This window comes from Actinia tenebrosa, unplaced genomic scaffold (genome assembly GCF_029948245.1).
Source record: "Actinia tenebrosa isolate PJP-AT-01 unplaced genomic scaffold, QUT_ActTen_1.0 PGA_scaffold9__36_contigs__length_13948895, whole genome shotgun sequence".
NCBI classification, from domain to species: Eukaryota; Metazoa; Cnidaria; class Anthozoa; order Actiniaria; family Actiniidae; genus Actinia; species Actinia tenebrosa.
Genome location: NW_028292586.1, coordinates 13,549,567 through 13,574,222, shown reverse-complemented (window position 1 = coordinate 13,574,222; position 24,656 = coordinate 13,549,567). Strand labels below are relative to the sequence as shown.

At 39.0% G+C, this 24,656-nt stretch overlaps 2 protein-coding genes across 3 annotated transcripts in view; one reads left to right on the top strand and one right to left on the bottom strand.

The window, feature by feature from the left end:
• Positions 1 to 1,182: 1,182 nt before the first annotated feature.
• LOC116290214 (NADPH-dependent diflavin oxidoreductase 1) lies at positions 1,183 to 6,501 on the top strand. Its single transcript, XM_031697222.2, has 16 exons — positions 1,183 to 1,364; positions 1,525 to 1,602; positions 1,961 to 2,058; positions 2,341 to 2,439; positions 2,564 to 2,665; positions 2,746 to 2,822; positions 3,046 to 3,169; positions 3,259 to 3,380; positions 3,461 to 3,633; positions 3,920 to 3,967; positions 4,253 to 4,360; positions 4,905 to 5,103; positions 5,469 to 5,528; positions 5,635 to 5,753; positions 5,980 to 6,074; positions 6,153 to 6,501. Exons 1-16 carry the CDS (start codon positions 1,221 to 1,223, stop codon positions 6,295 to 6,297), a joined length of 1,791 nt encoding a protein of 596 aa, XP_031553082.2. The 5' UTR covers positions 1,183 to 1,220; the 3' UTR covers positions 6,298 to 6,501.
• A 4,147-nt stretch (positions 6,502 to 10,648) lies between these two features.
• Positions 10,649 to 24,656, bottom strand: part of LOC116298210 (E3 ubiquitin-protein ligase rnf213-alpha) — a 44,418-nt gene continuing 30,410 nt past the window's right edge. For both annotated transcript variants that reach the window (XM_089025047.1, XM_089025048.1), the window contains 30 exons: positions 23,940 to 24,451; positions 23,231 to 23,713; positions 22,691 to 22,860; positions 22,192 to 22,404; positions 21,910 to 22,109; positions 21,547 to 21,655; positions 21,279 to 21,367; positions 20,080 to 20,331; positions 19,889 to 20,000; positions 19,299 to 19,718; positions 18,958 to 19,080; positions 18,772 to 18,879; positions 18,398 to 18,445; positions 18,127 to 18,327; positions 17,621 to 17,699; positions 17,506 to 17,540; positions 17,024 to 17,127; positions 16,707 to 16,866; positions 16,169 to 16,343; positions 15,818 to 15,912; positions 15,381 to 15,659; positions 14,701 to 14,839; positions 13,959 to 14,042; positions 13,609 to 13,789; positions 13,308 to 13,515; positions 13,127 to 13,198; positions 12,804 to 13,001; positions 12,245 to 12,334; positions 11,739 to 11,908; positions 10,649 to 11,019 (listed from right to left, as the gene is read on the bottom strand). In XM_089025047.1, coding sequence (XP_088881173.1) covers positions 10,881 to 11,019; positions 11,739 to 11,908; positions 12,245 to 12,334; positions 12,804 to 13,001; positions 13,127 to 13,198; positions 13,308 to 13,515; positions 13,609 to 13,789; positions 13,959 to 14,042; positions 14,701 to 14,839; positions 15,381 to 15,659; positions 15,818 to 15,912; positions 16,169 to 16,343; positions 16,707 to 16,866; positions 17,024 to 17,127; positions 17,506 to 17,540; positions 17,621 to 17,699; positions 18,127 to 18,327; positions 18,398 to 18,445; positions 18,772 to 18,879; positions 18,958 to 19,080; positions 19,299 to 19,718; positions 19,889 to 20,000; positions 20,080 to 20,331; positions 21,279 to 21,367; positions 21,547 to 21,655; positions 21,910 to 22,109; positions 22,192 to 22,404; positions 22,691 to 22,860; positions 23,231 to 23,713; positions 23,940 to 24,451 — 5,248 coding nt within the window. In that variant the 3' untranslated portion in view covers positions 10,649 to 10,880. The remainder of the gene's footprint in view (positions 11,020 to 11,738; positions 11,909 to 12,244; positions 12,335 to 12,803; positions 13,002 to 13,126; positions 13,199 to 13,307; positions 13,516 to 13,608; positions 13,790 to 13,958; positions 14,043 to 14,700; positions 14,840 to 15,380; positions 15,660 to 15,817; positions 15,913 to 16,168; positions 16,344 to 16,706; positions 16,867 to 17,023; positions 17,128 to 17,505; positions 17,541 to 17,620; positions 17,700 to 18,126; positions 18,328 to 18,397; positions 18,446 to 18,771; positions 18,880 to 18,957; positions 19,081 to 19,298; positions 19,719 to 19,888; positions 20,001 to 20,079; positions 20,332 to 21,278; positions 21,368 to 21,546; positions 21,656 to 21,909; positions 22,110 to 22,191; positions 22,405 to 22,690; positions 22,861 to 23,230; positions 23,714 to 23,939; positions 24,452 to 24,656) is intronic.

Sequence of the window (24,656 nt, the reverse complement as noted above, 5' to 3'; positions counted from 1 at the left end):
GCTTCACATTTCGGTCCCGCATAACCAAGATAAAGGATGTAAGGGAATCATGGTTATATAGCTTCACATTTCGGTCCCGCATAACCAAGATAAGGATGTAAGGGAATCATGGTTATATAGCTTCACATTTCGGTCCCGCATAACCAAGATAAGAATGTAAGGGAATCATGGTTATATAGCTTCACATTTCGGTCCCGCATAACCAAGATAAAGAATGTAAGGGAATCATGGTTATATAGCTTCACATTTCGGTCCCGCATAACCAAGATAAGGATGTAAGGGAATCATGGTTATATAGCTTCACATTTCGGTCCCGCATAACCAAGATAAAGAATGTAAGGGAATCATGGTTATATAGCTTCACATTTCGGTCCCGCATAACCAAGATAAGGATGTAAGGGAATCATGGTTATATGGCTTCACATTTCGGTCCCGCATAACCAAGATAAAGGATGTAAGGGAATCATGGTTATATAGCTTCACATTTCGGTCCCGCATAACCAAGATAAGAATGTAAGGGAATCATGGTTATATAGCTTCACATTTCGGTCCCGCATAACCAAGATAAGGATGTAAGGGAATCATGGTTATATGGCTTCACATTTCGGTCCCGCATAACCAAGATAAAGAATGTAAGGGAATCATGGTTATATAGCTTCACATTTCGGTCCCGCATAACCAAGATAAGGATGTAAGGGAATCATGGTTATATGGCTTCACTTTTCGGTCCCGCATAACCAAGATAAGGATGTAAGGGAATCATGGTTATATAGCTTCACATTTCGGTCCCGCATAACCAAGATAAAGAATGTAAGGGAATCATGGTTATATAGCTTCACATTTCGGTCCCGCATAACCAAGATAAGGATGTAAGGGAATCATGGTTATATAGCTTCACATTTCGGTCCCGCATAACCAAGATAAGGATGTAAGGGAATCATGGTTATATAGCTTCACTTTTCAAATCTCAATACCAAACCATGGTTCATTAGCTTCACAGTGCCCGTCCATAACCAAGGGAGGGAGGGATTCAAGGAATTTTCCTAAGCTGTCTGCACGTTTTTCTGGTATATTTTACTCTGTGCTGACATTATTTACATATGAATGTAATACATTAACTTTCTCAATAAACAATATACCTCCCCCACCCCTCCCCCACTTCTCTCCGTCAATTTAAGTTTGACAATGTTAGTGTACAGCGGAGTATCTCACAAACCAAGATGGCGGATGAGAGTAAACGAAGGATTACCGTTCTTTATGGATCACAAACAGGCACAGCTGAAGAAGTAGCTGAAAGAATTGGACGAGATGGGAAACGTAGACACCTATCGGTCCGTGTGATGGCGTTGGATGATTATAATCTGGTAGGTTTGTTGATACAGAAACGCATTACGTAATGGTATCGCGAGTGATTGATTACGGATGATGGTATAAGTTGAGGAAACTCTTTGAAGAACGAACATACAACATTACGAGTCATATTATTCAAACAGGATGCATGTCTTGTATTATTTGTTTCTTCAGGGAAATTTAATCCAGGAGAATGTTGCGATCTTTGTTTGTTCTACTACAGGTCAGGGAGATGAACCCGATAACATGAAGGTATTACATCAATAAACTGTCAGATACAAGCTAATTTAAGTCATATAAACCTTAGCTTACGGCCAAGAAAAGGGCAGGGGTAGAGGGTAAGTTTAAACGTACAATAGGTCTATCCCAATATTAGGTGCAATAGGCTGTCATACCAGCGTCATAGTCATACCAGCGGATCCAGGAAGTTTAGAAGGGGTTGACTATTAGAAAAGCTTTACCAGGAACGCGAAGAAAAGGGGGTGAGATTTTCTAATGACATACTGAGAAATTTGAGCAAAAGGGGGACACTTGTCACCCCTTTTTCCACCCTCTGGATCCGCCCCTGCATACTATCTTTTTTATAATATCTTAATTATTTATTTATCAGAAATTCTGGAAGTTTATTATGCGAAAGAACTTGCCAAGTAATTCATTATGTCAGTTGTCCTTTGCCGTTCTTGGTTTGGGGGATTCTTCCTATGCAAAGTAAGTTGTAATTTTTTTTTACTTATGGCTCTCCACACCATGAGGGGAATAAGGTTATCAATGTCTGGCCAATCAATAAATAATGATGAATAATATTTTAGCAGTACAGTCGACTCTCCCATAAGCGACCACCCTGGGGCCAGGAGAAAGTGGTTGCTTACGAGAGTGGTTGTTCAAAGAGAGTTGATTGTATAATAATAAAAGAAATATATATAACTGTATTATACCACATCAATATCATAAATTGAGCTATGTTTGATTACTGTCATGTTGATATTGTAGATTTAATTTTATTGGCAAAAAGATTTACAAGCGACTGTTACAATTAGGAGCAACCTCAATACATTCTCTTGGGCTTGCTGATGATCAACATGATTTGGGGTAAGAAATGTTGACTTATGCTATAACTGCTACTGGTTTGATTGCACCCAGTTTGCACAATTGCCTGGGTTAAACAGTCTGTTGTGATGAAAGCTATGTTTGTTAAAGTTGTCATATTTTGTAGTGCTGATGCAGTGATTGATCCTTGGCTAAATGAGTTGTGGAAAAAGATCCTTGAAAAATATCCAATTCCACAAGGAAAAGAAATAATAAGTGCTAATATCAGGTATATTTAATTTTTTGTTATCAATAATATATTTAATTATGTAGTACAGATGATTGACACATGTTTTTTAACTTCAAAAGACCTTTACCAAGATTTAGGATATCATTTATTGATAAAAGCAGCAAGAGGGATTGTGTGATAAACAACACCTTGAATGGTATGTAAACTAATGATAGTGTTGTTGGTGACTGTTGATGATGGCGAAGACAATGATGATGGTGAAGATGATAGTGAAGACGATGTTGGTGTTGATGATGACGTTGAAGATTATGTTGATGGTGGTGATGATGATGATGATAATGATGAAGATGATGATGAAGATGATATTCATATTCATCAAAAGTACAGTATGGAAAAACATAAAGCATTTTATTTTTTAGTTGGTGAACCATCAAAGAATCATCCGTTTTATGCAAAACTAATATCAAATGAAAGAGTAACTCCGTCTGATCACTGGCAGGATGTTAGACTTGTCTGTCTGGATACTTCAAACTCTCAAATCAAGTAAGCTGTTTGAATATGTCTCAAGACCAGTGTTGTAAATTAACAACAAGTTCCTTAAAGGAATGTTTTTATTTATATTTATATGATAGGTATAAACCAGGAGATGTTGTTATGGTAAAGCCAAGCAACTTAAAAGATGTTGTACAAGAGTTTATTGAGTTTTTAAATTTAGATCCAGATAAAGTATTCACTCTACAACAAAATGATCCAGGTGAGTTGAATATCTGTGGATTATTTTTGTGACATTGGTTTGTGTTAATGTATATCTTGGTTTGAATAATTTCTTTACAGATGTCCCATTGCCCAGTGGACTTCCTAGCCCCTGTTCTATTAAGTACCTAGTGGAGCAATATCTTGATATACAAGGGAGGCCCAGGAGATATTTCTTTGAACTTCTCTCACATTTTACAACGTCTGAACTGGAAAAGGAAAAACTTTTGGAATTTAACTCTGCTGAGGGTCAGGTTAGACAAATTATTACAGATGACAATAGTGATGAAATATAAATGTTGGTGATGATGATGTTGATCATGGTGACAGTCACAGACACAATGCTGGTTGTGCTGATGGTGTTGATGATGATGCCTAATGATGATGACTAATTATGATGTCTAACAGTAAGGATGGCGCACGGACACAGATAGTTAATAATTACTTTACTTCTTCAGTTTTTTTATTGGTTTGCATATTGCTGACACCTAACGGCTAACCCTATAAAACCCTAACCATATGTATTTATGTATTTTATAGGAAGAGCTGTATTCATACTGCTATCGATTGAAAAGAACCATATTAGAGGTAAAAACATTGATTATATATTTTTTCTTTTGTATTTTTCATTTTGCTTGTTATTATGCATGTCTCATAATGTTTATTGTACTTTATAGAATATTTTAGAATTAACATGTGTTTTTGCCTCATGTTCCTAAGCTTGCTTCTCTCATGTTCAACAGAGCCCAGAATGTTTATATTGCAGTATAGAGACATGCGAGCCTTTTATATTTCTTATATATACAGCACTGTGCATAATTCCAAAACATAACAAGTTTTCAAGCTTGTCTATTTTGTTCTCGTTGAGGATAGGTTCTTCAGGATTTTCCACATTCCAGCGCTAATATTCCACTGGATTATCTACTGGATCTTATTCCACCAATCCAACCAAGAGCTTTCTCCATTGCTTCTTCTCAATTGGTGAGTAGGTCATGGCTGAAAAAAACGTTCCTAGTAGATGTACAGTACTTACCTGTAGATATACCAACTGTAGTTCTGAATGTAGTACCTCCTTGTAGATGTACCTCCTTGTAGATGTACCTCCTTGTAGATGTACCTCCTTGTAGATGTACTTCCTTGTAGATGTACCTCCTTGTAGATGTACCTCCTTGTAGATGTACCTCCTTGTAGATGTACCTCCTCGTAGATGTACCTGCTTGTAGATGTACCTCCTTGTAGATGTACCTGCTTGTAGATGTACCTCCTTGTAGATGTACCTGCTTGTAGATGTACCTCCTTGTAGATGTACCTCCTCGTAGATGTACCTGCTTGTAGATGTACTTTGTTGTAAATGCACCTACTTAGCTTGTAGGTTTGCTTACGTGTATGTATTTGTATATGTACTGAGTTCTGAATGTACCTCCTTGTAGATGTACCTCCTTGTAGATGTACCTCCTTGTAGATATGTACCTACTTTTATGTATTTGTATATGTGTCTTCTCACCTACTTGCAAATTTTTTTTAGAGTCACCCAAATGAAATACAAATTTTAATGGCTGTTGTGAATTATAAAACAAAACTGTCAAAGCCTCGTCGTGGTTTATGTTCAACATGGCTGTCATCTTTAGACGCAAAAACTGATCATCATATCCCAATATGGATTACAAAAGGCACCATATCACCACCACGTGATGTACATACACCTATGATAATGATAGGACCTGGTACGTTTGTGTAATTTATAACCGGAAGAAATACCATGATGAATATTATGTATTAATCAAATCCAACTAGTGGTATATCATCAATGCTGCCTTCTGATTGGATGAGCTACTACTAGGCTATACGTTATAACCTAGTAGTAGCAAACTTTAAATCAAAACTTTTTTGCATCTATATATTTAACCGACTAGTTGGATTTGACTGGAACAATTAGTCTTCTCGCCCTCATGGCCTTTGAGTTAATAGCCCATTTTGCCTTTGACCTCATGGACTATTGACTGGTAGCCCATTTGGGTTCGAGGACTAATTTCTAAGTAGTTATCTGCAGCTTACATGTAACAGCATACATTTTTTGTTGCTGTAAAAGGAACTGGAGTTGCTCCATTCAGAAGTTTTATTGAAGATAGAGTAAAGCTTGGTGGAAGAGGTAAGATGGGTTATTATTACAGGAATAACACATATATTTAATAGGAACAAATGTATGCAAAAAGTGGTAAAATTTAATTTTTACGATCATGTTATTTCATTTCTAGATTGTGTATTGTTCTTTGGATCACGTAATCGTGAGAAGGACTTTTTCTTTGAAGACCAGTGGAAAGACTTGAGTAGGCAAAACTTATTACAAGTTTTACCAGCTTTCTCGCGTGATCAGGTAATAAGTATGGCTCACTTCACCTAATTAAAGTGTGCATCACATCAAAAATTCTTTTCTTAATCTGGTATTTTTGAATTTAAAATCTTAATTCCATTCGATTATTGGTACACCATTACGTATAATATATTCTTCACATTATTCCAAAATCATTACTAAATATAAGAGTGATCTGCAAAAAAGGCATGGCTTTTGATTTTGATGGGACTTCAATGTTTGCTTAAAGGAAGAAAAGGTTTATGTACAGCATGTGATGCGAAGAAACAGCTCTCTGATCTGGGATTTGCTGCACAACAAGTCATCCTACTGTTACCTAGCAGGGTAAGACATCACATTGAGCATAATATTTACCAACTATTATCTTATTAATGATAAGTGTCAAACTTTTTTGTGTACTAGGAACTCACAGCGCATGCCAGTTGATGTTAACGAAGCTCTTCTAGAAATCTTCAGCGAAGAAGGAAATATGGACAAAGAAGAAGCAGAAAGTTATCTAAAACAGCTTGAAAATTCTAAAAGGTTTCAAAGTGAAACCTGGTCTTAATAACTATTGATAGCTAGCATTCACACCGTTTTTCAAAAATATGAGTGTTATACCCAAGAGGTGTGTGCACTTCTGCTACACCTTGATTCATATTTTTAAGAAAAGGTGCGAAAATAGTTGAAAACCGACCCAAACCATGGGAAGAATGTACTCAAAATAATATGCATTGTTGACATTAAAATAAAATAGAAGTGTTACAGTGTAGGTAACTGGGTGTAATGTAACTTGTGGGTTACGTAACAGGGTGATATGTAATGGGGTATAACATTACTGGATGTTAGGTAAGAGGGTGTTAGGTAAGAGGGTGTTAGGTAACAGGGTGTTAGGTAACAGGGTGTTAGGTGACAGGGTGTTAGGTGACAGGGTGTTAGGTAACAGGGTGTTAGGTGACAGGGTGTTAGGTAACAGGGTGTTAGGTAACAGGGTGTTAGATGACAGGGTGTTAGGTAACAGGGTGTTAGGTTACAGGGTGTTAGGTAACAGGGTGTCAGGTAACAGGGTGTTAGGTGACAGGGTGTTAGGTAACAGGGGGTTAGGTAACAGGGTGTTAGGTAACAGGGTGTTAGGTGACTGGGTGTTAGGTAACAGGGTGTTAGGTCACAGGGTGTTAGGTCACAGGGTGTTAGGTGACTGGGTGATAGGTAACAGGGTGTTAGGTAACAGCGTGTTAGGTAACACGGTGTTAGGTGCCTGGGTGTTAGGTAACACGGTGTTAGGTGACAGGGTGTTAGGTAAGAGGGTGTTAGGTAACAGGGTGTTAGGTGCCTGGGTGTTAGGTAACACGGTGTTAGGTGACAGGATGTTTAATGTTACTGGTTATGTAACTGGGTGTTATATAAATGGGCGTTATGTGATATTAAGTGATATGATATGGTTTTACTACATCACAGGGTGATATATAACAAGGTATTATGTAACTGAGTGTTGGGTAACCGGATGTAACATGCAACATGGTGTAAGGTTACAGAGTGTGACGAACAAGGTGTTATATCAAAGTCATTTTCATTGGGTCATTTTCACACCTTTTGGGAAAATATGCATTATTCATGAAGGATCCATTTTAGGCCATTTTGGGGCAAAAAGCATGGACTATAGCCCATGGTTTTGATCGATTTTGAGCCATTTTCACACCTTTTGGGGAAATATGCATTATTCATTATATATGCAAAATAGTTCATTTTCGGTCAAAAAGCATGGACTATAGCCCATTATTTTGATCGATTTTGGGCCATTTTCACACCTTTTGAGAAAATATTTATTATTCATGAAAGATGCAAAATAGGTCATTTTCGGCCATTTTGGGGGGAAAAGCATGGACTATCGCCCATGGTTTTGATCGATTTTGGGTCATTTTCACACCTTTTGAGGAATATGCATTATTCATGAATGATGCAAAATAGACCATTTTGAGGCAAAAAGCATGGACTATAGCCCATGGTTTTGATCGATTTTGGGTCATTTTCACACCTTTTGCGAAGATGTGCATAATTCATGAAGGATGCAAAATAGGTCATTTTTGGCCGTTTTTGGGCAAAAAGCATGGACTATAGCCCATGGTTTAGATCGATTTTTGGCCATTTTCACACCTTTTGGGAAAATATATATTATTCATGATTGATGAAAAATAGGTCATTTTGGTCCGTTTTTGGGCAAAAAGCACGGACGATAACCCATGGTTTTGATCGATTTTGGGTCATTTTCACACCTTTTGGGAAAATATGCATTATTCATGAAGGATGCAAAATAGGCCATTTTGGGGCAAAAAGCATGGACTATAGCCCATGGTTTTGATCGATTTTGGGTCATTTTCACACCTTTTGGGAAAATATGCATTATTCATGAAGGATGCAAAATAGGCCATTTTGGGGCAAAAAGCATAGACTATAGCCCATGGTTTTGATCGATTTTGGGTCATTTTCACACCTTTTGATAAAATATGCATTATTCATGAAGGATGCAAAATAGGCCATTTTGGGGCAAAAAGCATGGACTATAGCCCATGGTTTAGATCGATTCTGGGTCATTTTCATACCTTTTGGGGAAATATGCATTATTCATGAAGGACGCAAAATAGGTCATTTTGGGCCATTTTGGGGCAAAAAGCATGGACTATAGCCCATGGTTTTGATCGATTTTGGGTCATTTTCACACCTTTTGCTAAAATATGCATAATTCATGAAAGATGGAAAATAGGTCATTTTGAGCCGTTTTTGGGCAAAAAGCATGGACTATAGCCCATGGTTTTGATCGATTTTGGGTCATTTTCACACCTTTTGGGAAAATATGCATTATTCATGAAGGACGCAAAATAGGTCATTTTGTGCCATTTTGGGTTAAACTCATCACACGTAGATGAGCTTGGCGTTGGTGCTTGGGTGGGAGGAGCCTCGGGAACTCGGCGGAGGTCAGCGGTAACTATGGCAACCCTGTCACCTCCCACCTAGCACCGTCACACTGACTTGGCAGTGGAATACTTACCTATACTTACCTTAGTCGAGGGTGGGTGGGAAAACAAATAGCGTTGGTGTAGCGTACAAACTGCGTAAGCTAGCGTTAGCGATATGAGATAGCGCATAGCGTTAGCGAAATCGGATAGCACGTGGCGTTAGCGAAATTGGATAGCACCCGATGCAAGCTTCGTCCCCAGATACCATCTGTTCATCATTCATCTCATTGCGTGAGACATTAATTTGCTTATCAGATGGCCGCGAAGCTATAGCCTTTTGATAACAGATACTTGCGATAACAGGCAACTTAGTTCAAGTCTAACTTTGCTTAAATATTTTATTTAACCACATATAAAAAGCATAGACCATAGACCATGGTTTTGATCGATTTTGGGTCATTTTCACACCTTTTAGGGAAATATGCATTATTCATGAAGGATGCAAAATAGACCATTTTCGGGCAAAAAGCATGGACTATAGCCAATGGTTTAGATCGATTTTGGGTCATTTTCACACCTTTTGAGGAATATGCATTATTCATGAATGATGCAAAATAGACCATTTTGAGGCAAAAAGCATGGACTATAGCCCATGGTCTTGATCGATTTTGGGTCATTTTCACACCTTTTGAGAAAATATGCATAATTCATGAAGGATGCAAAATACGTCATTTTGGGCCGTTTTTGGGCAAAAAGCATGGACTATAGCCCATGGTTTAGATCGATTTTGGGCCATTTTCACACCTTTTGGGAAAATATGCATTATTTTTTAAATAAGACTAAATTAAAGTAGTTCGTGATTCACCAACCTTACTTGACATTTAAGCTGAAGACTTCAAAAGGCGAGCTTTTTAATAGGCCGTAATGGAGTAGCTCGTCTACGCTAGCTCGTGAACGAACGAAACAACTCATAAACCAGTGTAAATGTCATTTGAGCTTTTGTAAACCTCAGATGAGTTACTTCAAGATTTTTTTGTCGTTATTAAGCTGATATAAATATTTCTAAGAACACAAAGTTCTTATGTCCGCCATGTTATCCATGGAAGGACGCCTGACGCCATAGCTTTTATATTAAATGCCGCCTAGTCGGTTTCTTAAATTTTACAGCATCTTGAATCGGTTATAAAACAAGAAAGATAAAAGGATAAGCTTTATGTAAAACTTTTTAACAAAAATGTCTTCTTATTTGAGTGGATGGCCATGGTACAAAAAGCAGGAATTTCGGAGTCGTTAACGCACAAAACAAGTTATAAACCAGTGACGCCACGCCATAGCCTATGTAAACACAGTTGACTTTTATCTGCCATGAAAAGTTGTTGGTGATAAATTATAGCTTAGATTTGGGTTAGAGTTACTAAAATGACAAAGATGAGAATATGTGGACCGCGTAGCACTTATGAAGTACATGAAGATATAGAAATATAGATAAGTTACAGTGCTTGGGAACGAGGTTATTCCGGGCGAAAGACCCTTGGAATTAAATTCGGAAAAATTTCCGACCTCGCTGGGAATCGAACCAAAATGACAAAGCGTTATTACGATGATAAGCAAGAAAGGTGAAGTGTAAATAAAACCTAAACTGAGTCAAAGAAGTGAAATGTATATTGTAACTAGGTGTTAGGTAACTGGGTGTTAGGTAACTGGGTCGTTTCGGGGCGTTATGTTACTGTGTTACGTAACAGGGTGTTACATAACGAGGTGTTATATAACAGGTTGTTTTATAACAGGGTGTAACGTAACTGGGCGTCATGTAACAGGGCGTTTTGATATGGTGTTACGTAACAGGGTGTTACGTAACAGGGTGTTATATAACAGGGTGTTATGTAACTGAGTGTTGGGTAACAGGGTGTAGATGTAAATGTAGATGTGATGTAATTCATTACTAGATTGACACTTTATCAGAAGTTGAGTTCAAAACATCAGTTTTTTTATATCAGTGTTAATCGCAAATTCTTTGACACATTTTTCTGTATTTTTTTAATGAATTATTTGTAGAACTTGATTGATTAATTTCTAGGAAAAAATTAAGTTTTCAACAAAAAAATTAGTATTTTTCTACTTTCTATTTTTCTACTTTTCTATCCTTTTCTTAGTTTACTAACAGTAAAGTCTTACTTTGGGGTTCTTAACGATTTGATTAACGGCGCTCTTGACTTTTCTCAAGAACGTTCTCCCATGTTTTAACAGAATGTTTGAGGAGGAGTTCATCTGGTAGATCAGACACATCAGTTGCTTCATCACGTCCATCCATGTGCCACTCAAAAAACTCCCCAAGGCTGGGTAGGAAAAAAAGGAAAAAAATATTGAAAATATGATTTGGTTTGTCACTAGCTTCAAGTAATAAAGCAATAATTATATTTTTATATTTACTTCATTTCGCAAGGTATAAATAAATATCAGTATATTATTAAAATATTAATGATGATACGTTTTTATAGCAAAAAATAGGAAACCCAGTCCTATTTTCCAGGGACCTATGGTCCAATTTATCAATACGAAACAAAAAAGAAAGAAAAAAAGAAGAAATGAAAAAGGAAAAAAAAAAGGAAAAAGTTAAGAAAAAGCAGTAAAATGTAAAATAGGGGGAAAACAAATAAGCGAGTATTTGGAGATTGAGGTTACAATACAAAATAATGCATCGATTTGGTGGACATGACTTGCCAATGACCAACATTGAATTTGATAAATGAAGTAATGAAGTCAGGTCGACTTTAAAATGATGCACTAAATTTTGTATCTTTTATAGTAACAACAAAAGAAGTGAAAAATTAGGAAATTATGGCAATATAACTATATTACTTTGTTGAATTCACTTGTCTGTCAGTTTATGCAATGAAACAATTATGGCTTGTAGTCAAGGTTGGCTTTGATAAACATTCAAACTGTATATGTTATCATTTTCAATCTTGAGATGGAGCCATTGTTTTGTGTTCACATATTAAGTGAAATAAGGAAAGGTTTGTTGTTGTTGTTGTTATTGTTTAATGATTATAACCTGATGTCCAAGTGTTTCTCGTTTTCTTGGTTCAGACTGAATGTTATCATCTCAAGGAGTTCTCCACAAAACCTACTACAATCAATGTTTCGTAGGACGCGATTCAGGATAAGCAGAACCTTTCTTGGTATTTCCTCCTTGAAGCCCTCTTGAACTTCATCAAATGGATCCTACAACATACACAATCATAATCTATAAGATCTCAAAAGAACTATACCAGGCCAATTATTCCCTGGAGTATTATTTCTTTGTTAACTGTTGTGCATGAGAAGACACTAAATAAGTATGGCTATAACTCAAACAAAGAATCTTATTATAAAAGGAAATGATCATGTGGTCTGAAATGGTAAAATATTGTACGCATAACCATAAGGTAAGAGGTCTACAGCTGCATTATGTTTTGTTCGTTTGAGCTTTTTGTTTTCAACATCTTTGATTACAGCTAATGAGAAGCGGTAGATGTGTGTAACACTAATGATAATATAATGTCATACACAAGGTCATACCTGATCGTCCTGTAGCAAAATCTTTGCTCTCTGGGTTGTAACGAGCTGCCAAAGGTGAACGATGTGTTTCAGATGACAATATTGTTCTGCCTAAGGAGAGATTACAGGCTGTATAGATAAGTTACCAGAATGTAACATACGACATTACCATCATCATCAAAGATAAATGTGAATTAAAAGTGATTCCACAGCTCTAGTGGCTCTTCTTCTACTGGATTATCATCATCATCATCATCATCACCATCAACATTATCATCACCATCATTGCCAGCACCACCAACATTGTCGTCTTCATCACCACAATCATTGTCATCACCACCATCATCATTGTTAACACCAACATCGTCGTCATCACCACCAACATTGTCATCACCATCACCATCAACACCAACATCATCACAACATCACGATCATCGTTATCATTGCCATCATAATTGTCAATGCCACCATCACCATCAACACCAACATCATCACACCATCACGATCATCAACATCATCAAGTTTCATAACAAAATGGAAATAAATCTTAGTAGCTATTGATAGCTAGACTAAATCTTACCCTGCGGCTTCTAAGACCCTTTTCACTGGGCATGTGCAACACATCATGTAGATATTCGCTAATTAACTGTTCAGGCCGTCCACCACTTGATGCCAGAAACCCCATAGCTATCTCAAGGGAGAGTTTGACGTCACATACTTCATTTAAGTGGCGTAAATCACTCATGATAGTTCTGGCAGATATGGAAGAAATGCTTTCCTATGGAAAATGATGAAGTCAATATTTCTTATTTTTTTCATTACACCTTCTGTATAGGATATTTGGTCCCTATAATAAAGCAATATAAGTGATAAAGTGATGTCTTTCTTGTTATTCCATCTTACCTGTTCTATCTTGCTTCTTACAGCAGCAAACACGTCTGCATCATTATTTCTGAGGAAAACAAATTTCGGTTCCTGTGAAGAAGAAAAACCGTCACATCAAAATATGAAAGTATTTTGATTTTTCTTTTTTTTTTTCTGTAATTAAAAATTCTTTCATATATTTTGTTTTCATAAAGCTCACCTTAAACTCAACCAAAGGTCTCCCTCGAATGAACCTATCGATCAGTTGTCTTTGAATGGCTGTCCAATCATATTCAACCAATGTACCATGACCAACTTCAAGTGAGTAATGACGATGTGCTTGTATGAGAGGAAGCAGATCACGATCAGATTCGTACGACACGAGCTGGGAATTTGTCACTTCTGTTAGTCCTATCTTGTTATCTTGTCTAAAACAGGGCATATAGAAGGTATGATGTTACGCCAGGCAACGTAACTTGTCACGAAATATTGTATGGAATTTGCTATATATGAATATGTACCTTGCTTTACCCACGGTAATGTTGAAATATGTCTCCATGAACTCATTATGAGCAGTGACAAGGTAAAAGACAAGTGAGAGGGAACATCGACCCAGGCCATGAGTAGAGGGAATGAGGATGGACATGGGACTGTTCTCATCAATTGTCTTGCTGCACTCTGTGCTTGACAGCTTATAGCGACCTTTAAAAAGATGAGCAGATGAGAACATCATGAAAATAAGCCAACATTCAGATGTGATGTTCGTGTTACAGGAAGATTTTTTCACTCATTCATTGCCTCCTTCCCTTTCACCCTCTCTCACCTTCTTCCATGACTACCTATATTTTAATCTGAAGTACTATATTCTCACCCTGCTTGTCCAGACGCTCTCGTACCATCATCCAGGCATCTTTGAAGCTACCGAAAAGTGTCTTAAATTCTTTCTTCTCTAAATCTGAAAAAATTTGGTTCGAATAATTTTACTTGAATAATTAATCTCTTTTAAATATGTAAAGACCTTGTTCCTCTCAGAAGGTCTGTACCTGGCTCATGATCAGCAGTGTCACTACAGACACTTAATATCTTTCTGCGACACTTCTTGATTGAGAGGTTTTGTAATGACTATTTAAATCTATGGTAGCATTTGCCATGACGTTGTGATCATTCAGGTCCTGTGATCAAGCATCCTGATTGGTATGGCAGGGCCATAATCTTAAATGATGTGCCACAAGGTTTCATAATTATTTTAAAAATCTACCTTAATTAACATTGAAGAAGTAGGAAACGCACGCGCATGCTGTGTACAATTATAATGCACGCAGGGATTGGCAGAACATGAAATAAGTGTTAGGAGAAGCAAGACGGGTGGCAGAGCGCTTCTCGACACTTCTCGAGTGTTCTGCCAATCACCAAGTGCTTTATAACTCCACACAGCACAGCAAAAAGGTTTTTATTTCTTTCATAAAATAAAAATTTCAATAATCATTTTTTGGATAGGAATGACGCGACTGAAAGTGCGTGCACGTGCTGTGTGCTCTCATAAAGTACGTGCTCCCAACCAGAACGTGAGATTTATAACAGTTATTTCATAATACTTCCTTTTATTTAAATACCTTTCAGTTTGGTTTCAAAATCCTTGACGGTCATTTCTGATGCTTGTTTCTGGTTGATTCGTTGGTAGAATCGATCTGTTAGCAGCTTGTGCAACTTATTGATATTTGGAAGATAACGGACAACACGAAGACGATACTCCTGGTTAAAAGTTAAGATATTAAAAAATAAAATACTTCATGGTGTATCTAAAATGAAAGACGAGCATCATCAAATATTGTGGTGAAGAAGATATTCAAATCATGATGGTACTGAGGATAAAGAGTCCCGTTGTTGATGGTGATGATAATGGGGATTAGGCTGCTGATGTTAATAGTGGTGGTGGCACCGCTGAGTCGATTGTTGATGATGATGATTGGGTGGTGGTGGTAGTGGTGGTGGTAGTGGTGGTGGTAGTGGTAGTGGTGGTGGTAGTGGTGGTGGTAGTGGTGGTGGTGGTAGTGGTGGTGGTGGTAGTGGTGGTAGTGGTGGTGGTGTTGGTGGTGGTGATGGTGTTGGTGTTGGTGGTGGTGTTGGTGATGGTGGTGGTAGTGGTGGTGGTGGAGTGGTGGTGGTAGTGGTGATGGTGATGGTGGTGGTGGTGGTGGTACTGGTGGTGGTGGTGGTGGTGGTGGTAATGTTGGTGGTGGTGGTGTTGATGCCATGTGATGCATGGTGGTGGTACTGTACTTGTAGAGTGTACCTCTTTGAAGAAATGCTGCAGTATTTTACACTTCTGAATCTTTTTATCAGATTTCATCTTTTCTGAGAATCTCTGCTTGGCATTTTCTACAGTAATGGATGGTCTGTATCGCCAAAAGCATCTCTTCATGGGGCTTAACCGTTGAGGCTCTTCCTCCTCCTCTTCTTGCTCTGTACCAGAGTTGTCCAGTTCATAGACCTCTCTCATGAGAGGATCAGTGCCTACACGACTGTCATTTGTCATGGCGTCTAAACAGGCCTGTATTCGTTCATCACAAGTCTGAATAATTCAACAAAAAGAGTTGCAACCTTAAAATCACTCTTATCTGGTTATACGCCCACTAGTGTGCTAATGCAGTTATACGGTAAATAAGGAGACCTAACACTGCAAAGAAGATCTATCTTAACTAGGTAAAGATCACGCCAGGAATAACTTACTGAAATAACTGGTTCTATGAACCTTGAAGAGAACTCCTCTTCCCACTGCCTGCGAGCTCTTGCTGAATCAAGAACGCCGGTTCCAGGTGAATAATCTATGGAAAGTCAAAGAATAGGGTATTGATTTGAAGTATTGATGGTTGCGTGTGGCAGTTTCGAACCTTTATACTATTAAAGTCAGGAAACATGTACAGTTTAAGTTTAGGTTTTGTGGAAGAAAGAAATTAGGAGAAACCGTATAAAATTTGCCCCCAAATCAAGGGAGAGACTTAACAAACTCTCCTCACATTTAATGCCAAGTCACTAGACCCCAGAGGTGAGAGGCGAGTGGATCCCCTGATTAAACCTTACCATGTGTTGTATTTCTTGTGATTTGGGCCAAAACAAAGTGCACTGTTAACAATGCTTCGTCTTCATTACGATTCAAGGCTGCTGATAGGCCACGCAGATCATGTGTCAAATGTGCCCAGAGAAACTGCTTCAGTCTTTCAGGCTCTACACGAGGCGAGAAGATCTGAGAGGATTCCTGTCACGAAATACACAAAAAATCGAGTAATATTTAATATACTTTGTGACCAACGGGAAAGTTGTGTGAAAGAGTATTCTGATTGGATAAACAATAACGTTATGCTCTGTTGGTTTAACTGATGTCATATATCCTGTAACATAAGCCTTTCCCAATCTGCTCTATTTAGGACGATCTCACTGCAGCCTTACAATTTGTTGTCTAGACAAATAGGTGGACATCAATCAAAGTGTTTTGATGGCATTGTAGGAAAGCACGAAGTTCTCGACGACACTAGCTTATTGGATGTCATGGATTGACATTTGCCAACACCTCCTTTGTTGCAAGTCACTGTAGCATTCAAGGAGATGGAGTAACCCTCACCTGAGGATGTCTGCAGGCTCCTACTAACATCGCTGAATGCATGATCAGGCGAATGGTATGAACGACAGCAGGAGAGAGGTTTCGTCCAGGCTGCACCGCAGATGAAGCTTGATCCATATTCGCATTACCAAGAATATGGCCACGATTCGATCGATCCGCACTGTAAAACAAAACAAACACCAAAATCTCAGCGCAGGCGCTAAGGATTGTGGTTCGACATTCTCCCTCTCCCGTCATTATCAGTCAATACCGGGTGTGTCTATTACTGGCCAATAATGCATACTCAGCTTGGTAAAAGCAGCATGTCATGTACTTACTTTTGATCAGGTAACGGTGCATTTCCTGGTAGCAGTTTGTAACCTGTCCCTCCAATACCTGACTTACACTCAGGACAGACTGATTCCTGGTTTGCATTACCGCACTAGCAACAGAAACAAACCAATCCGTTAGTATCTTATCTATAATTGATTTGAATGGGAATACCGTATGAATAGTTATACATTATTAGAAACGCACGGTACTGGCTTACACCATGTACACAGTACGACTTGCCGTCAACATTGAAAGGGCTTGCCATAAGAATGGTTATCGTATGAGACGGGAAACACGGCACTGACTAACAGCACCTGCATGGTATGACATGCCGTAACATTGAAATGGCTTTCTATAGTCTTCCAGTATTTCATCCAAACATGATTCGTAGATACGGCTACATGATGCAATCACAGTAGATGCAGGCTACAAATTACTGTATCGTTTCCCACTCGAAACTAGCTAAACGTTTTCAGTACCAACTTACATCTCCGATGGAGTAGCGGTGGCCTTCTGGACATTCTGTTATTAGAAAAAAGTTTTAAAAATCAATACAAAAATACCAGCTTTACTTGCTTATCTCCACCAACTGAGATACGTACCATACCACTTGACCTGCTCTATAAGTCCCCGGCGAACACTTTCGAAATCGTCTTCAGGCATTGTTGGAAGGAACGAATTCTATAAAACACCAACATCAAGCATCGTGAAGCCGTGAAGAGATAAAACGCTTACCTGATGTGCTGTGTGCAGTTATAAAGCACGAAGTGATTGTCAGAACACGACAAACTGTTAAAAAAAGTGCGTCTAGCAAGAAAGAGAAAACGCGCGCGCGATTGTTGTGTGCAGAACACTCAAGAAGTCTTTGAAACACGCACTGCATGCGAGTAAAGGAATATAAAACAAAATGCGCACACATAGCGTGTTTTCTCACATAGCACGCGCCATGACAAATGAGAAAGCGATTTACGACAGTCATTTTCTAGTATCATCTAAAATAAGAAAATACTAATGTAAAGAACTCATTGAAACGGCTTCACGCTGGCGGTTGCACTATGAATAATGAGTATCAGGCTTTTGGCGTTGAATAAGGCATGTCTGTCCTTACCTTCATGTACCCTGGATTCATAAGCAATGCCCTCAAAGTATTCGTAATATCGCTGTCGTTTGAGCATTGTAGCACAACCATCGTATGAACTACGAGTTCAGCTAGGTTGATAGTGTCACGTGGCTGAGCTGGTTGAACAGACAGAGCTGTAAATCCCATACCGTGAGAGTTGTTTAGAAGTTGAACGGCCAGTGGACGAGCCTGCAATGTACAACACTCAAATAAGAGCACTGTTTGTTTCAACGCAAACCTTTAAAACTAACAAGTGTACCTCTGGAGAAAGGTGCTCGTCAAAAAATTCGCGCAGTTCTTCATACTCCTGTCAAGTAAAACATTGATAATGTTAATGTGAGTATCTTTGAAGCTTTATCCGTAATCTTACATTTAATATGTTAATTTAAATGAAATTTGAATAAATTGTTAATTAAGGGAAAAAACAGCTATTTTGGCTATTTTGTTCACCGCTTATTGATGCGACTCTACGCAGGGAAAAAACCTTCTTAAGTGATTTCGTCTTTTCCTAAGTGCTGCATTACGTTGTAATATTAACCGTCTGTGCCTCAGTCATTTATACAGCACAGCTCTTGACTAATCAGAGCGCATGTAAAGCGGTGACTATATAATAAACATGACTAATCATCTTGCCTGGAGTTGTTGTCTTGGTTCGCGGTAACCACACGTGACTTCTCTGTAAATGGACAGCAGACACATGACGTCCATTTTTGTGGTAGAGCTCATATCTGAACCATCGATCTAGATGACACACAAAAACATTCATGCAGCATTACCGCAGACCAAAGGAAAAGTACTGACATTAAGCAAAGTACTGACCTGTGTTAAAGTAGATAACTCGTCAACACTCCCGGACAGTAATCCATTTGCAAGAGCATCCCGAACGCTAGTGTATTCCTCATTATAAACGACAAACCGATCGGCATCCGAAGAAGTATCGATCTGAATATTAAGATAATTGAATGATAAACCCATAAGTTTTGAGCAAATAGATTAATATAATATATAATACTTGTTTATCTTGGAGTGCCCCGGAGATCAGTATTGGGTCCACAAGACTCATCAAATGACCAGCTGACAGCAGATGAATTGACATCACCAATAAAGACATGCTATTTCTAAAAAAATAGGTAAACAGGAATAAGATTTCCGACCCTAACCTGTCTCTCTTCAAATTCACGAGGAATCAACCAAAACATCTCTGGATCCTGCGTCAAGTCTTTGATAACCGATGCTCCATATCTTCTGGTCAATTGTTTCAGCAAGTATACAAGAGGGACTCGGTCAGACAATTGTTCACACATCCCTTGAACAACATTCAAAAGTTTATCAAGCTCAGATTTCACTTCTGGTTCTTGAAACTTTTCGTCACTGGCCACATGGCTCTTGAACAAGAACTCGGCAGTCAGACCCAAGACGTGACGCATTCTTGCTACTGCCTCCAAAGCCTCGATACTAAGCGTGTCTGAGTACCTTACTTTGTGCAATGTGTCGATTCCCTTTCCTATTATTGATGCTGCTAACCTAATCAAGATCGAGATGGGAAGCTCCCGCTGTGATAATGTTGACGAGGTGGAGTCCTGACGAGAAAATCAAATCATTTTCATCATATTTTTCGACATCGCCATCATCACCATCATCATTACCACATTCATCATCATCATCTCTGTCATCATCAGTCAAATGATACATTGTCAAGTCATGGTTATTATTACTGGTAACAATCAAAGTGTCATTTCTATTTACCAACCTCAATACAATCCACGACAAGCCGGCATACTCGCGTTACGTGATGTCGATCCTGGGATAGCGCCTGCGCATCTGAGAGATACCGCTGAAGATACTTTTTGACCTCATTTAAACTGAGAATTGATGAAGCAAATGCATGATTAATGAGCCTGTTATGGTAATGAGGCTACATATGATTTATAACCACAGTACCTGATGGTCAGCAGCTGCTGTAGCAGAAATGACCTCACGACAGGAGTTTTGTCGACCTCAAAATCAGGAAATGGAGAAAAACTCTTCGTCGCTGATGAACTTCTTCCGGTAATGTAACGCATGAATATCTCAAAAACGTCCGAGTCCAAAGTCTTCCGGTGAACGTCACCACCAAAGCACAGGAGAGATATGAGCTCCATGAAGAATGAATTACAGTGATGACGGAATTCATTGACTGTCTGAACAGAGGACCTGTCGAGAGTGAATATACAATATTGAATTCATTATAGAAAGAAAATATACACCTTTCACTGACTTGATAGTTGTGATGATGATGGTAGTGGTGATGATGGAGGTGATGGATGATGATGATGATGGAGGTGATGGATGATGATGATGATGGTACTGGTGATGATGGAGGTGATGGATGATGATGGTGGTGGTGATGGAGGTGATGGATGATGATGATGATGGTGGTGATGATGATGATGGTGGTGGTGATGGAGGTGATGGATGATGATGATGATGATGATGGTGGTGGTGATGGAGGTGATGGATGATGATGATGATGGTGGTGATGATGATGGTGGTGGTGATGGAGGTGATGGATGATGGTGATGATGATGGTGGTGGAGGTGATGGAGGTGCTGGATGATGATGAGGATGATGATGGTACTGGTGATGATGGAGGTGATGGATGATGATGATGATGGTAGTGGTGATGATGGAGGTGATGGATGATGATGATGGTAGTGGTGATGATGGATGATGATGAGGATGATGATGGTAGTGGTGATGATGATGATGATGGTTGATGATGATGATGGTGATGATGATAATGATTATGATTTTAGTAATGATGATAATGGATGATGATGATGGTGGTGGAGGTGATGGAGGTGATGGATGATGATGAGGATGATGATGGTACTGGTGATGATGGAGGTGATGGATGATGATGATGATGATGGTAGTGGTGATGATGGAGGTGATGGATGATGATGATGATAGAGGTGATGGATGATGATGATGATGATGATGATGTTGGTGATGATGATTATGATGAGGTTAATAATAATGATAATGGATGATGGTGATGATGGTGGTCATGTTGCTTGTCATGATGACAATAGTAATGATTATGGCAATAATGACGCAGATAAATCTTAATGTATAATTGTCCATTAAAGGTTCGTTACTTTTTATAGTTTTCGATGCATTCAAACAGAAACAGTTCAACTGCTTCGATCGAGCTTGCTCTTGAAAAGTCTGTCTTGCCATCCAGAACCTTATAAAAGAGGTTTAAAAAAAAGAGAATCAATAAAATCAGAACACGCCATTTCTCACTTTAAACGTCGTCTTGACCAATCACAACGCGCACGCAAGTGCAATGCATATCCTTGTTGGTCGCGTGCTTCAAACAACTTCACGTTAATTTCTCTACTTGTTTTCACAGTTGAACCTCACCTTGCACAACTTGATAATGTTTTCAGGGTCTGTTTTTCTGACTTTCTTCTTTGAGGGATATACATGTTCGATAAAGAGACGAACAGCTGTCAAGCGCGCCCACAGAGGTCTGTAGGAAGCAAAAACAACAGGTAAAAACTACCCAATGAATAGTACGCTCTGATTGGCTAACCACTTCTTTTTTTTTCTTTTTTTCTTTCTTGCTTCCTTTTTTCCTTTCTTTCTTCCTTTCTTTTTCTTTCTTTCTCTTTCTTTCTTTCCTTTTTTCTTTCTTTGTGTCATTCTCTAATAATGACCCACATGAGATGTACGAGTTTGATATCTAATTCTACGTACTTAGCGTATGGTTCTCTCTTTACTGACCTACAGCAATCAATGATACTCATTCTTTTCTCTTCATCTTCCAGTTGGTTTCTGTCGATGGTATTCAATATCCTCTCTGCTGTAGCTCTGACAGCAACCACATCATCACACCATTTCTTTGCTTCACCGGAATTGTTAAAGCTCTTTTCCAGTGGTTCTAGGCTTTCCAAACACATTTGAAGGGCCATGGCATCCAAGATCTAGAGAAAATAGCTACATAAGCTACAAAGTTACAGGGTTTGTAAAACTGCTATATTTCTTACCATTTCATTTTCGCCTTACCATTTCATTTTCGTCTGGGGTGAATATATCAAGAAGCTTGGGTACAATACCAGGAAAGCATTGTACGAGTTGACTGAAGCAAGCTATTCGATGCTCGATGTAAGAATAAGCCTTGTGAACAAGAGAGATGTTAGGGAACTCGAAATCGGCGTCATGTGAAGCCGATAGGGCGTGCTGGTGTCTTGCTTCCACGACTAGAGCTCGTGCAATTAGCTGCAACGAAACAGAATAGTGGCATAAGAAAAGCTGTTGTTATTGATCGGGTGCGCTTATAATACCAGCCTCTCAATAGGACGCGTGGAATGGTCATCGCGACGACGTAGGATTGAAGTAGATGTCAATCAAGGCGTTTCCAAGTCATTCCATGTACCATTGAAAACTGACAATGTCAGAGAAAAACTTGAAATGACTTCTGCCAAAATTATATTTTGTCAGCAATGAACAACAAATCGTACGATTCCTTGCGAGATATTGAGAAGCACCGTAACATGTTATTTACCTCGTCTTCTCCTTGCTCCACAGGTTTACAGTTCATGTGTACGAAGTCGTGGATATATCTCTCCATAGCATCCTGGTTCTTCTCGATGACATTTATTTCATCACAAATGTCTGAGTGTGTGACAAATCCTTGAAAGCATTCTTGGATGCTTAAGTGTTCATCTGAGTTTCCTATAAGAGGAAATACCATTATTAAAGCTAAAGACTGGATTCGACATGTGGGCAGGACTGAAGACTGCCATGCGCATGCGCGTAACTTGACGAACAAATGGCAAGCAAGGCAAAGCTGAACAAGGCTACCTTACCATTAACACACTTCATTATCATGGGCTATTCCGTGAGGTTCCCTCCACACGCACTACCACTACATTCACTAATTTACGACACTCAACTTGATTTCTACGGAGGGATAAAAACCTTGGAGAATGTGGAGAGAAATCCTCGAATGAATGAACAACGAACCCGCGACCCCAGGCTTGAACTGTACAGTTTTCAAACACAGCACCATAGCAGCACATGCCACCCGAAAAGAAGTACTTACCTGACACGCTCTTTGCCTGGAGCCAAATGTTGTCAATATTTTCTTTCAACAGCCACGAGAATGGAAGCTGACATTGAAACCAATGAGAATCTCGTCCAGATGACGTCACGGGCACGTGTTTTTTGATTTGCCTGCCATCTTCATCATTTGTTAGAACTGAATCATAGTGGAGTTGAGCCAGTTTATCATCTGCAAAGATCTTTAGCCATAGGTCTTTAATCCAGGGTACATCTGTCTGTAGTAATTCTAGATTCCCATCTCTATCCATGTACGCGATCACCTCGGATAATACTGGCACAACAGCGTTCTGGATTCGACGCCATAATGCTTTCCTGTACGTCCCACTTTCTTGAAGCTCAGAAGACTCAAGAGACTCTGATGTGGACCAATTTGCGCCTTGTTTTGGGGCCGAGGCGTCCTTTTCTTTTAAGAGATGGTGCACACGACGTAAAAGGACATGCGAAAAGGAGTCTTCATCGAGTTCTGTTGATACGAAAACACAATAAATCTTATCTTTACTAACCAATATCGAAGGGACGTGAAAGAACCTGAGGACGTACAGAAACCCTAGCAGTGACCACCCTCAGTGCCTACACTCATACTAACCACCTTTCACGATTGTAAGGAACTTTGAGTATACACATAGAAACGGCGCGATATAAATCGTATATATATGATAATCACAGTTTTGGTCATCACTGTCATTCACCTTCACTTCTGTCGTTGGTGAGCAAACTTAACAATATCACAATTCTCTTAGTTGCCCTAGAAGCTGTGTGTGGTCCATCTTCAATGCGTCCCGCGGCTGCCTGCACAGACTGCTTAATCACATCAACAGCATCTAACACTTGTTCCTCTTCATCAGTCCTCGAAAAGCACACGTCAATAGATGCTTCAAAGAGTTCACTCAGAGAATGGTCTTTAACATTCTCCAAGGAAGGGACATAAAAAGAGGGTGTAAAAAGTTCGTCAATGTGAACAGACTCCCATCGTTGCCCCTGGAAGCCAACGAAGTTGGGATAGCGACCAAACATCTTGGGAAGCTGAATAATGACAATGATGTGAGTTGGTTCAGCATCTTCGTGAATTTCTTCTGTGATTTTGGAACGCTGTTTCAGGAGATGATGTCGAGCACAAGCCAACAAGTTGAATGACAAATCTTCTGCATTGCACTGGACAATCAGGAGGCACTCTCTCCCTCCTTGCTTCGCAAAGAAGTTCCTAGTTAAAAGATAAAGGAAGGTCAGTCACAGCAAAATGATGGTCAGTTTAAAATCAAGTTACTTATAAACGTGTATCGTGTATCGGTTGATGTGTATTCGCCTCTAATCTTGGCTGGGTTGTCGCGATCGATTCCAATTCCATCTGTGTGTTAGCCATGCCCTGTCATTATTCAGCCCAGGGGTTATTACAGGGTTCCATCTGT

What these genes read in the sequence shown, in the direction of transcription:
- LOC116290214 (XM_031697222.2), top strand. Translation starts at nt 1,221, where the DNA reads ATGGCGGATGAGAGTAAACGAAGGATTACCGTTCTTTATGGATCACAA. An exon ending in GGGGATTCTTCCTATGCAAA is followed by an intron (nt 2,059 to 2,340) that starts GTAAGTTGTAAT and finishes TTGATATTGTAG; the next exon opens with ATTTAATTTTATTGGCAAAA. An exon ending in CAGCTTTCTCGCGTGATCAG is followed by an intron (nt 5,754 to 5,979) that starts GTAATAAGTATG and finishes GTTTGCTTAAAG; the next exon opens with GAAGAAAAGGTTTATGTACA.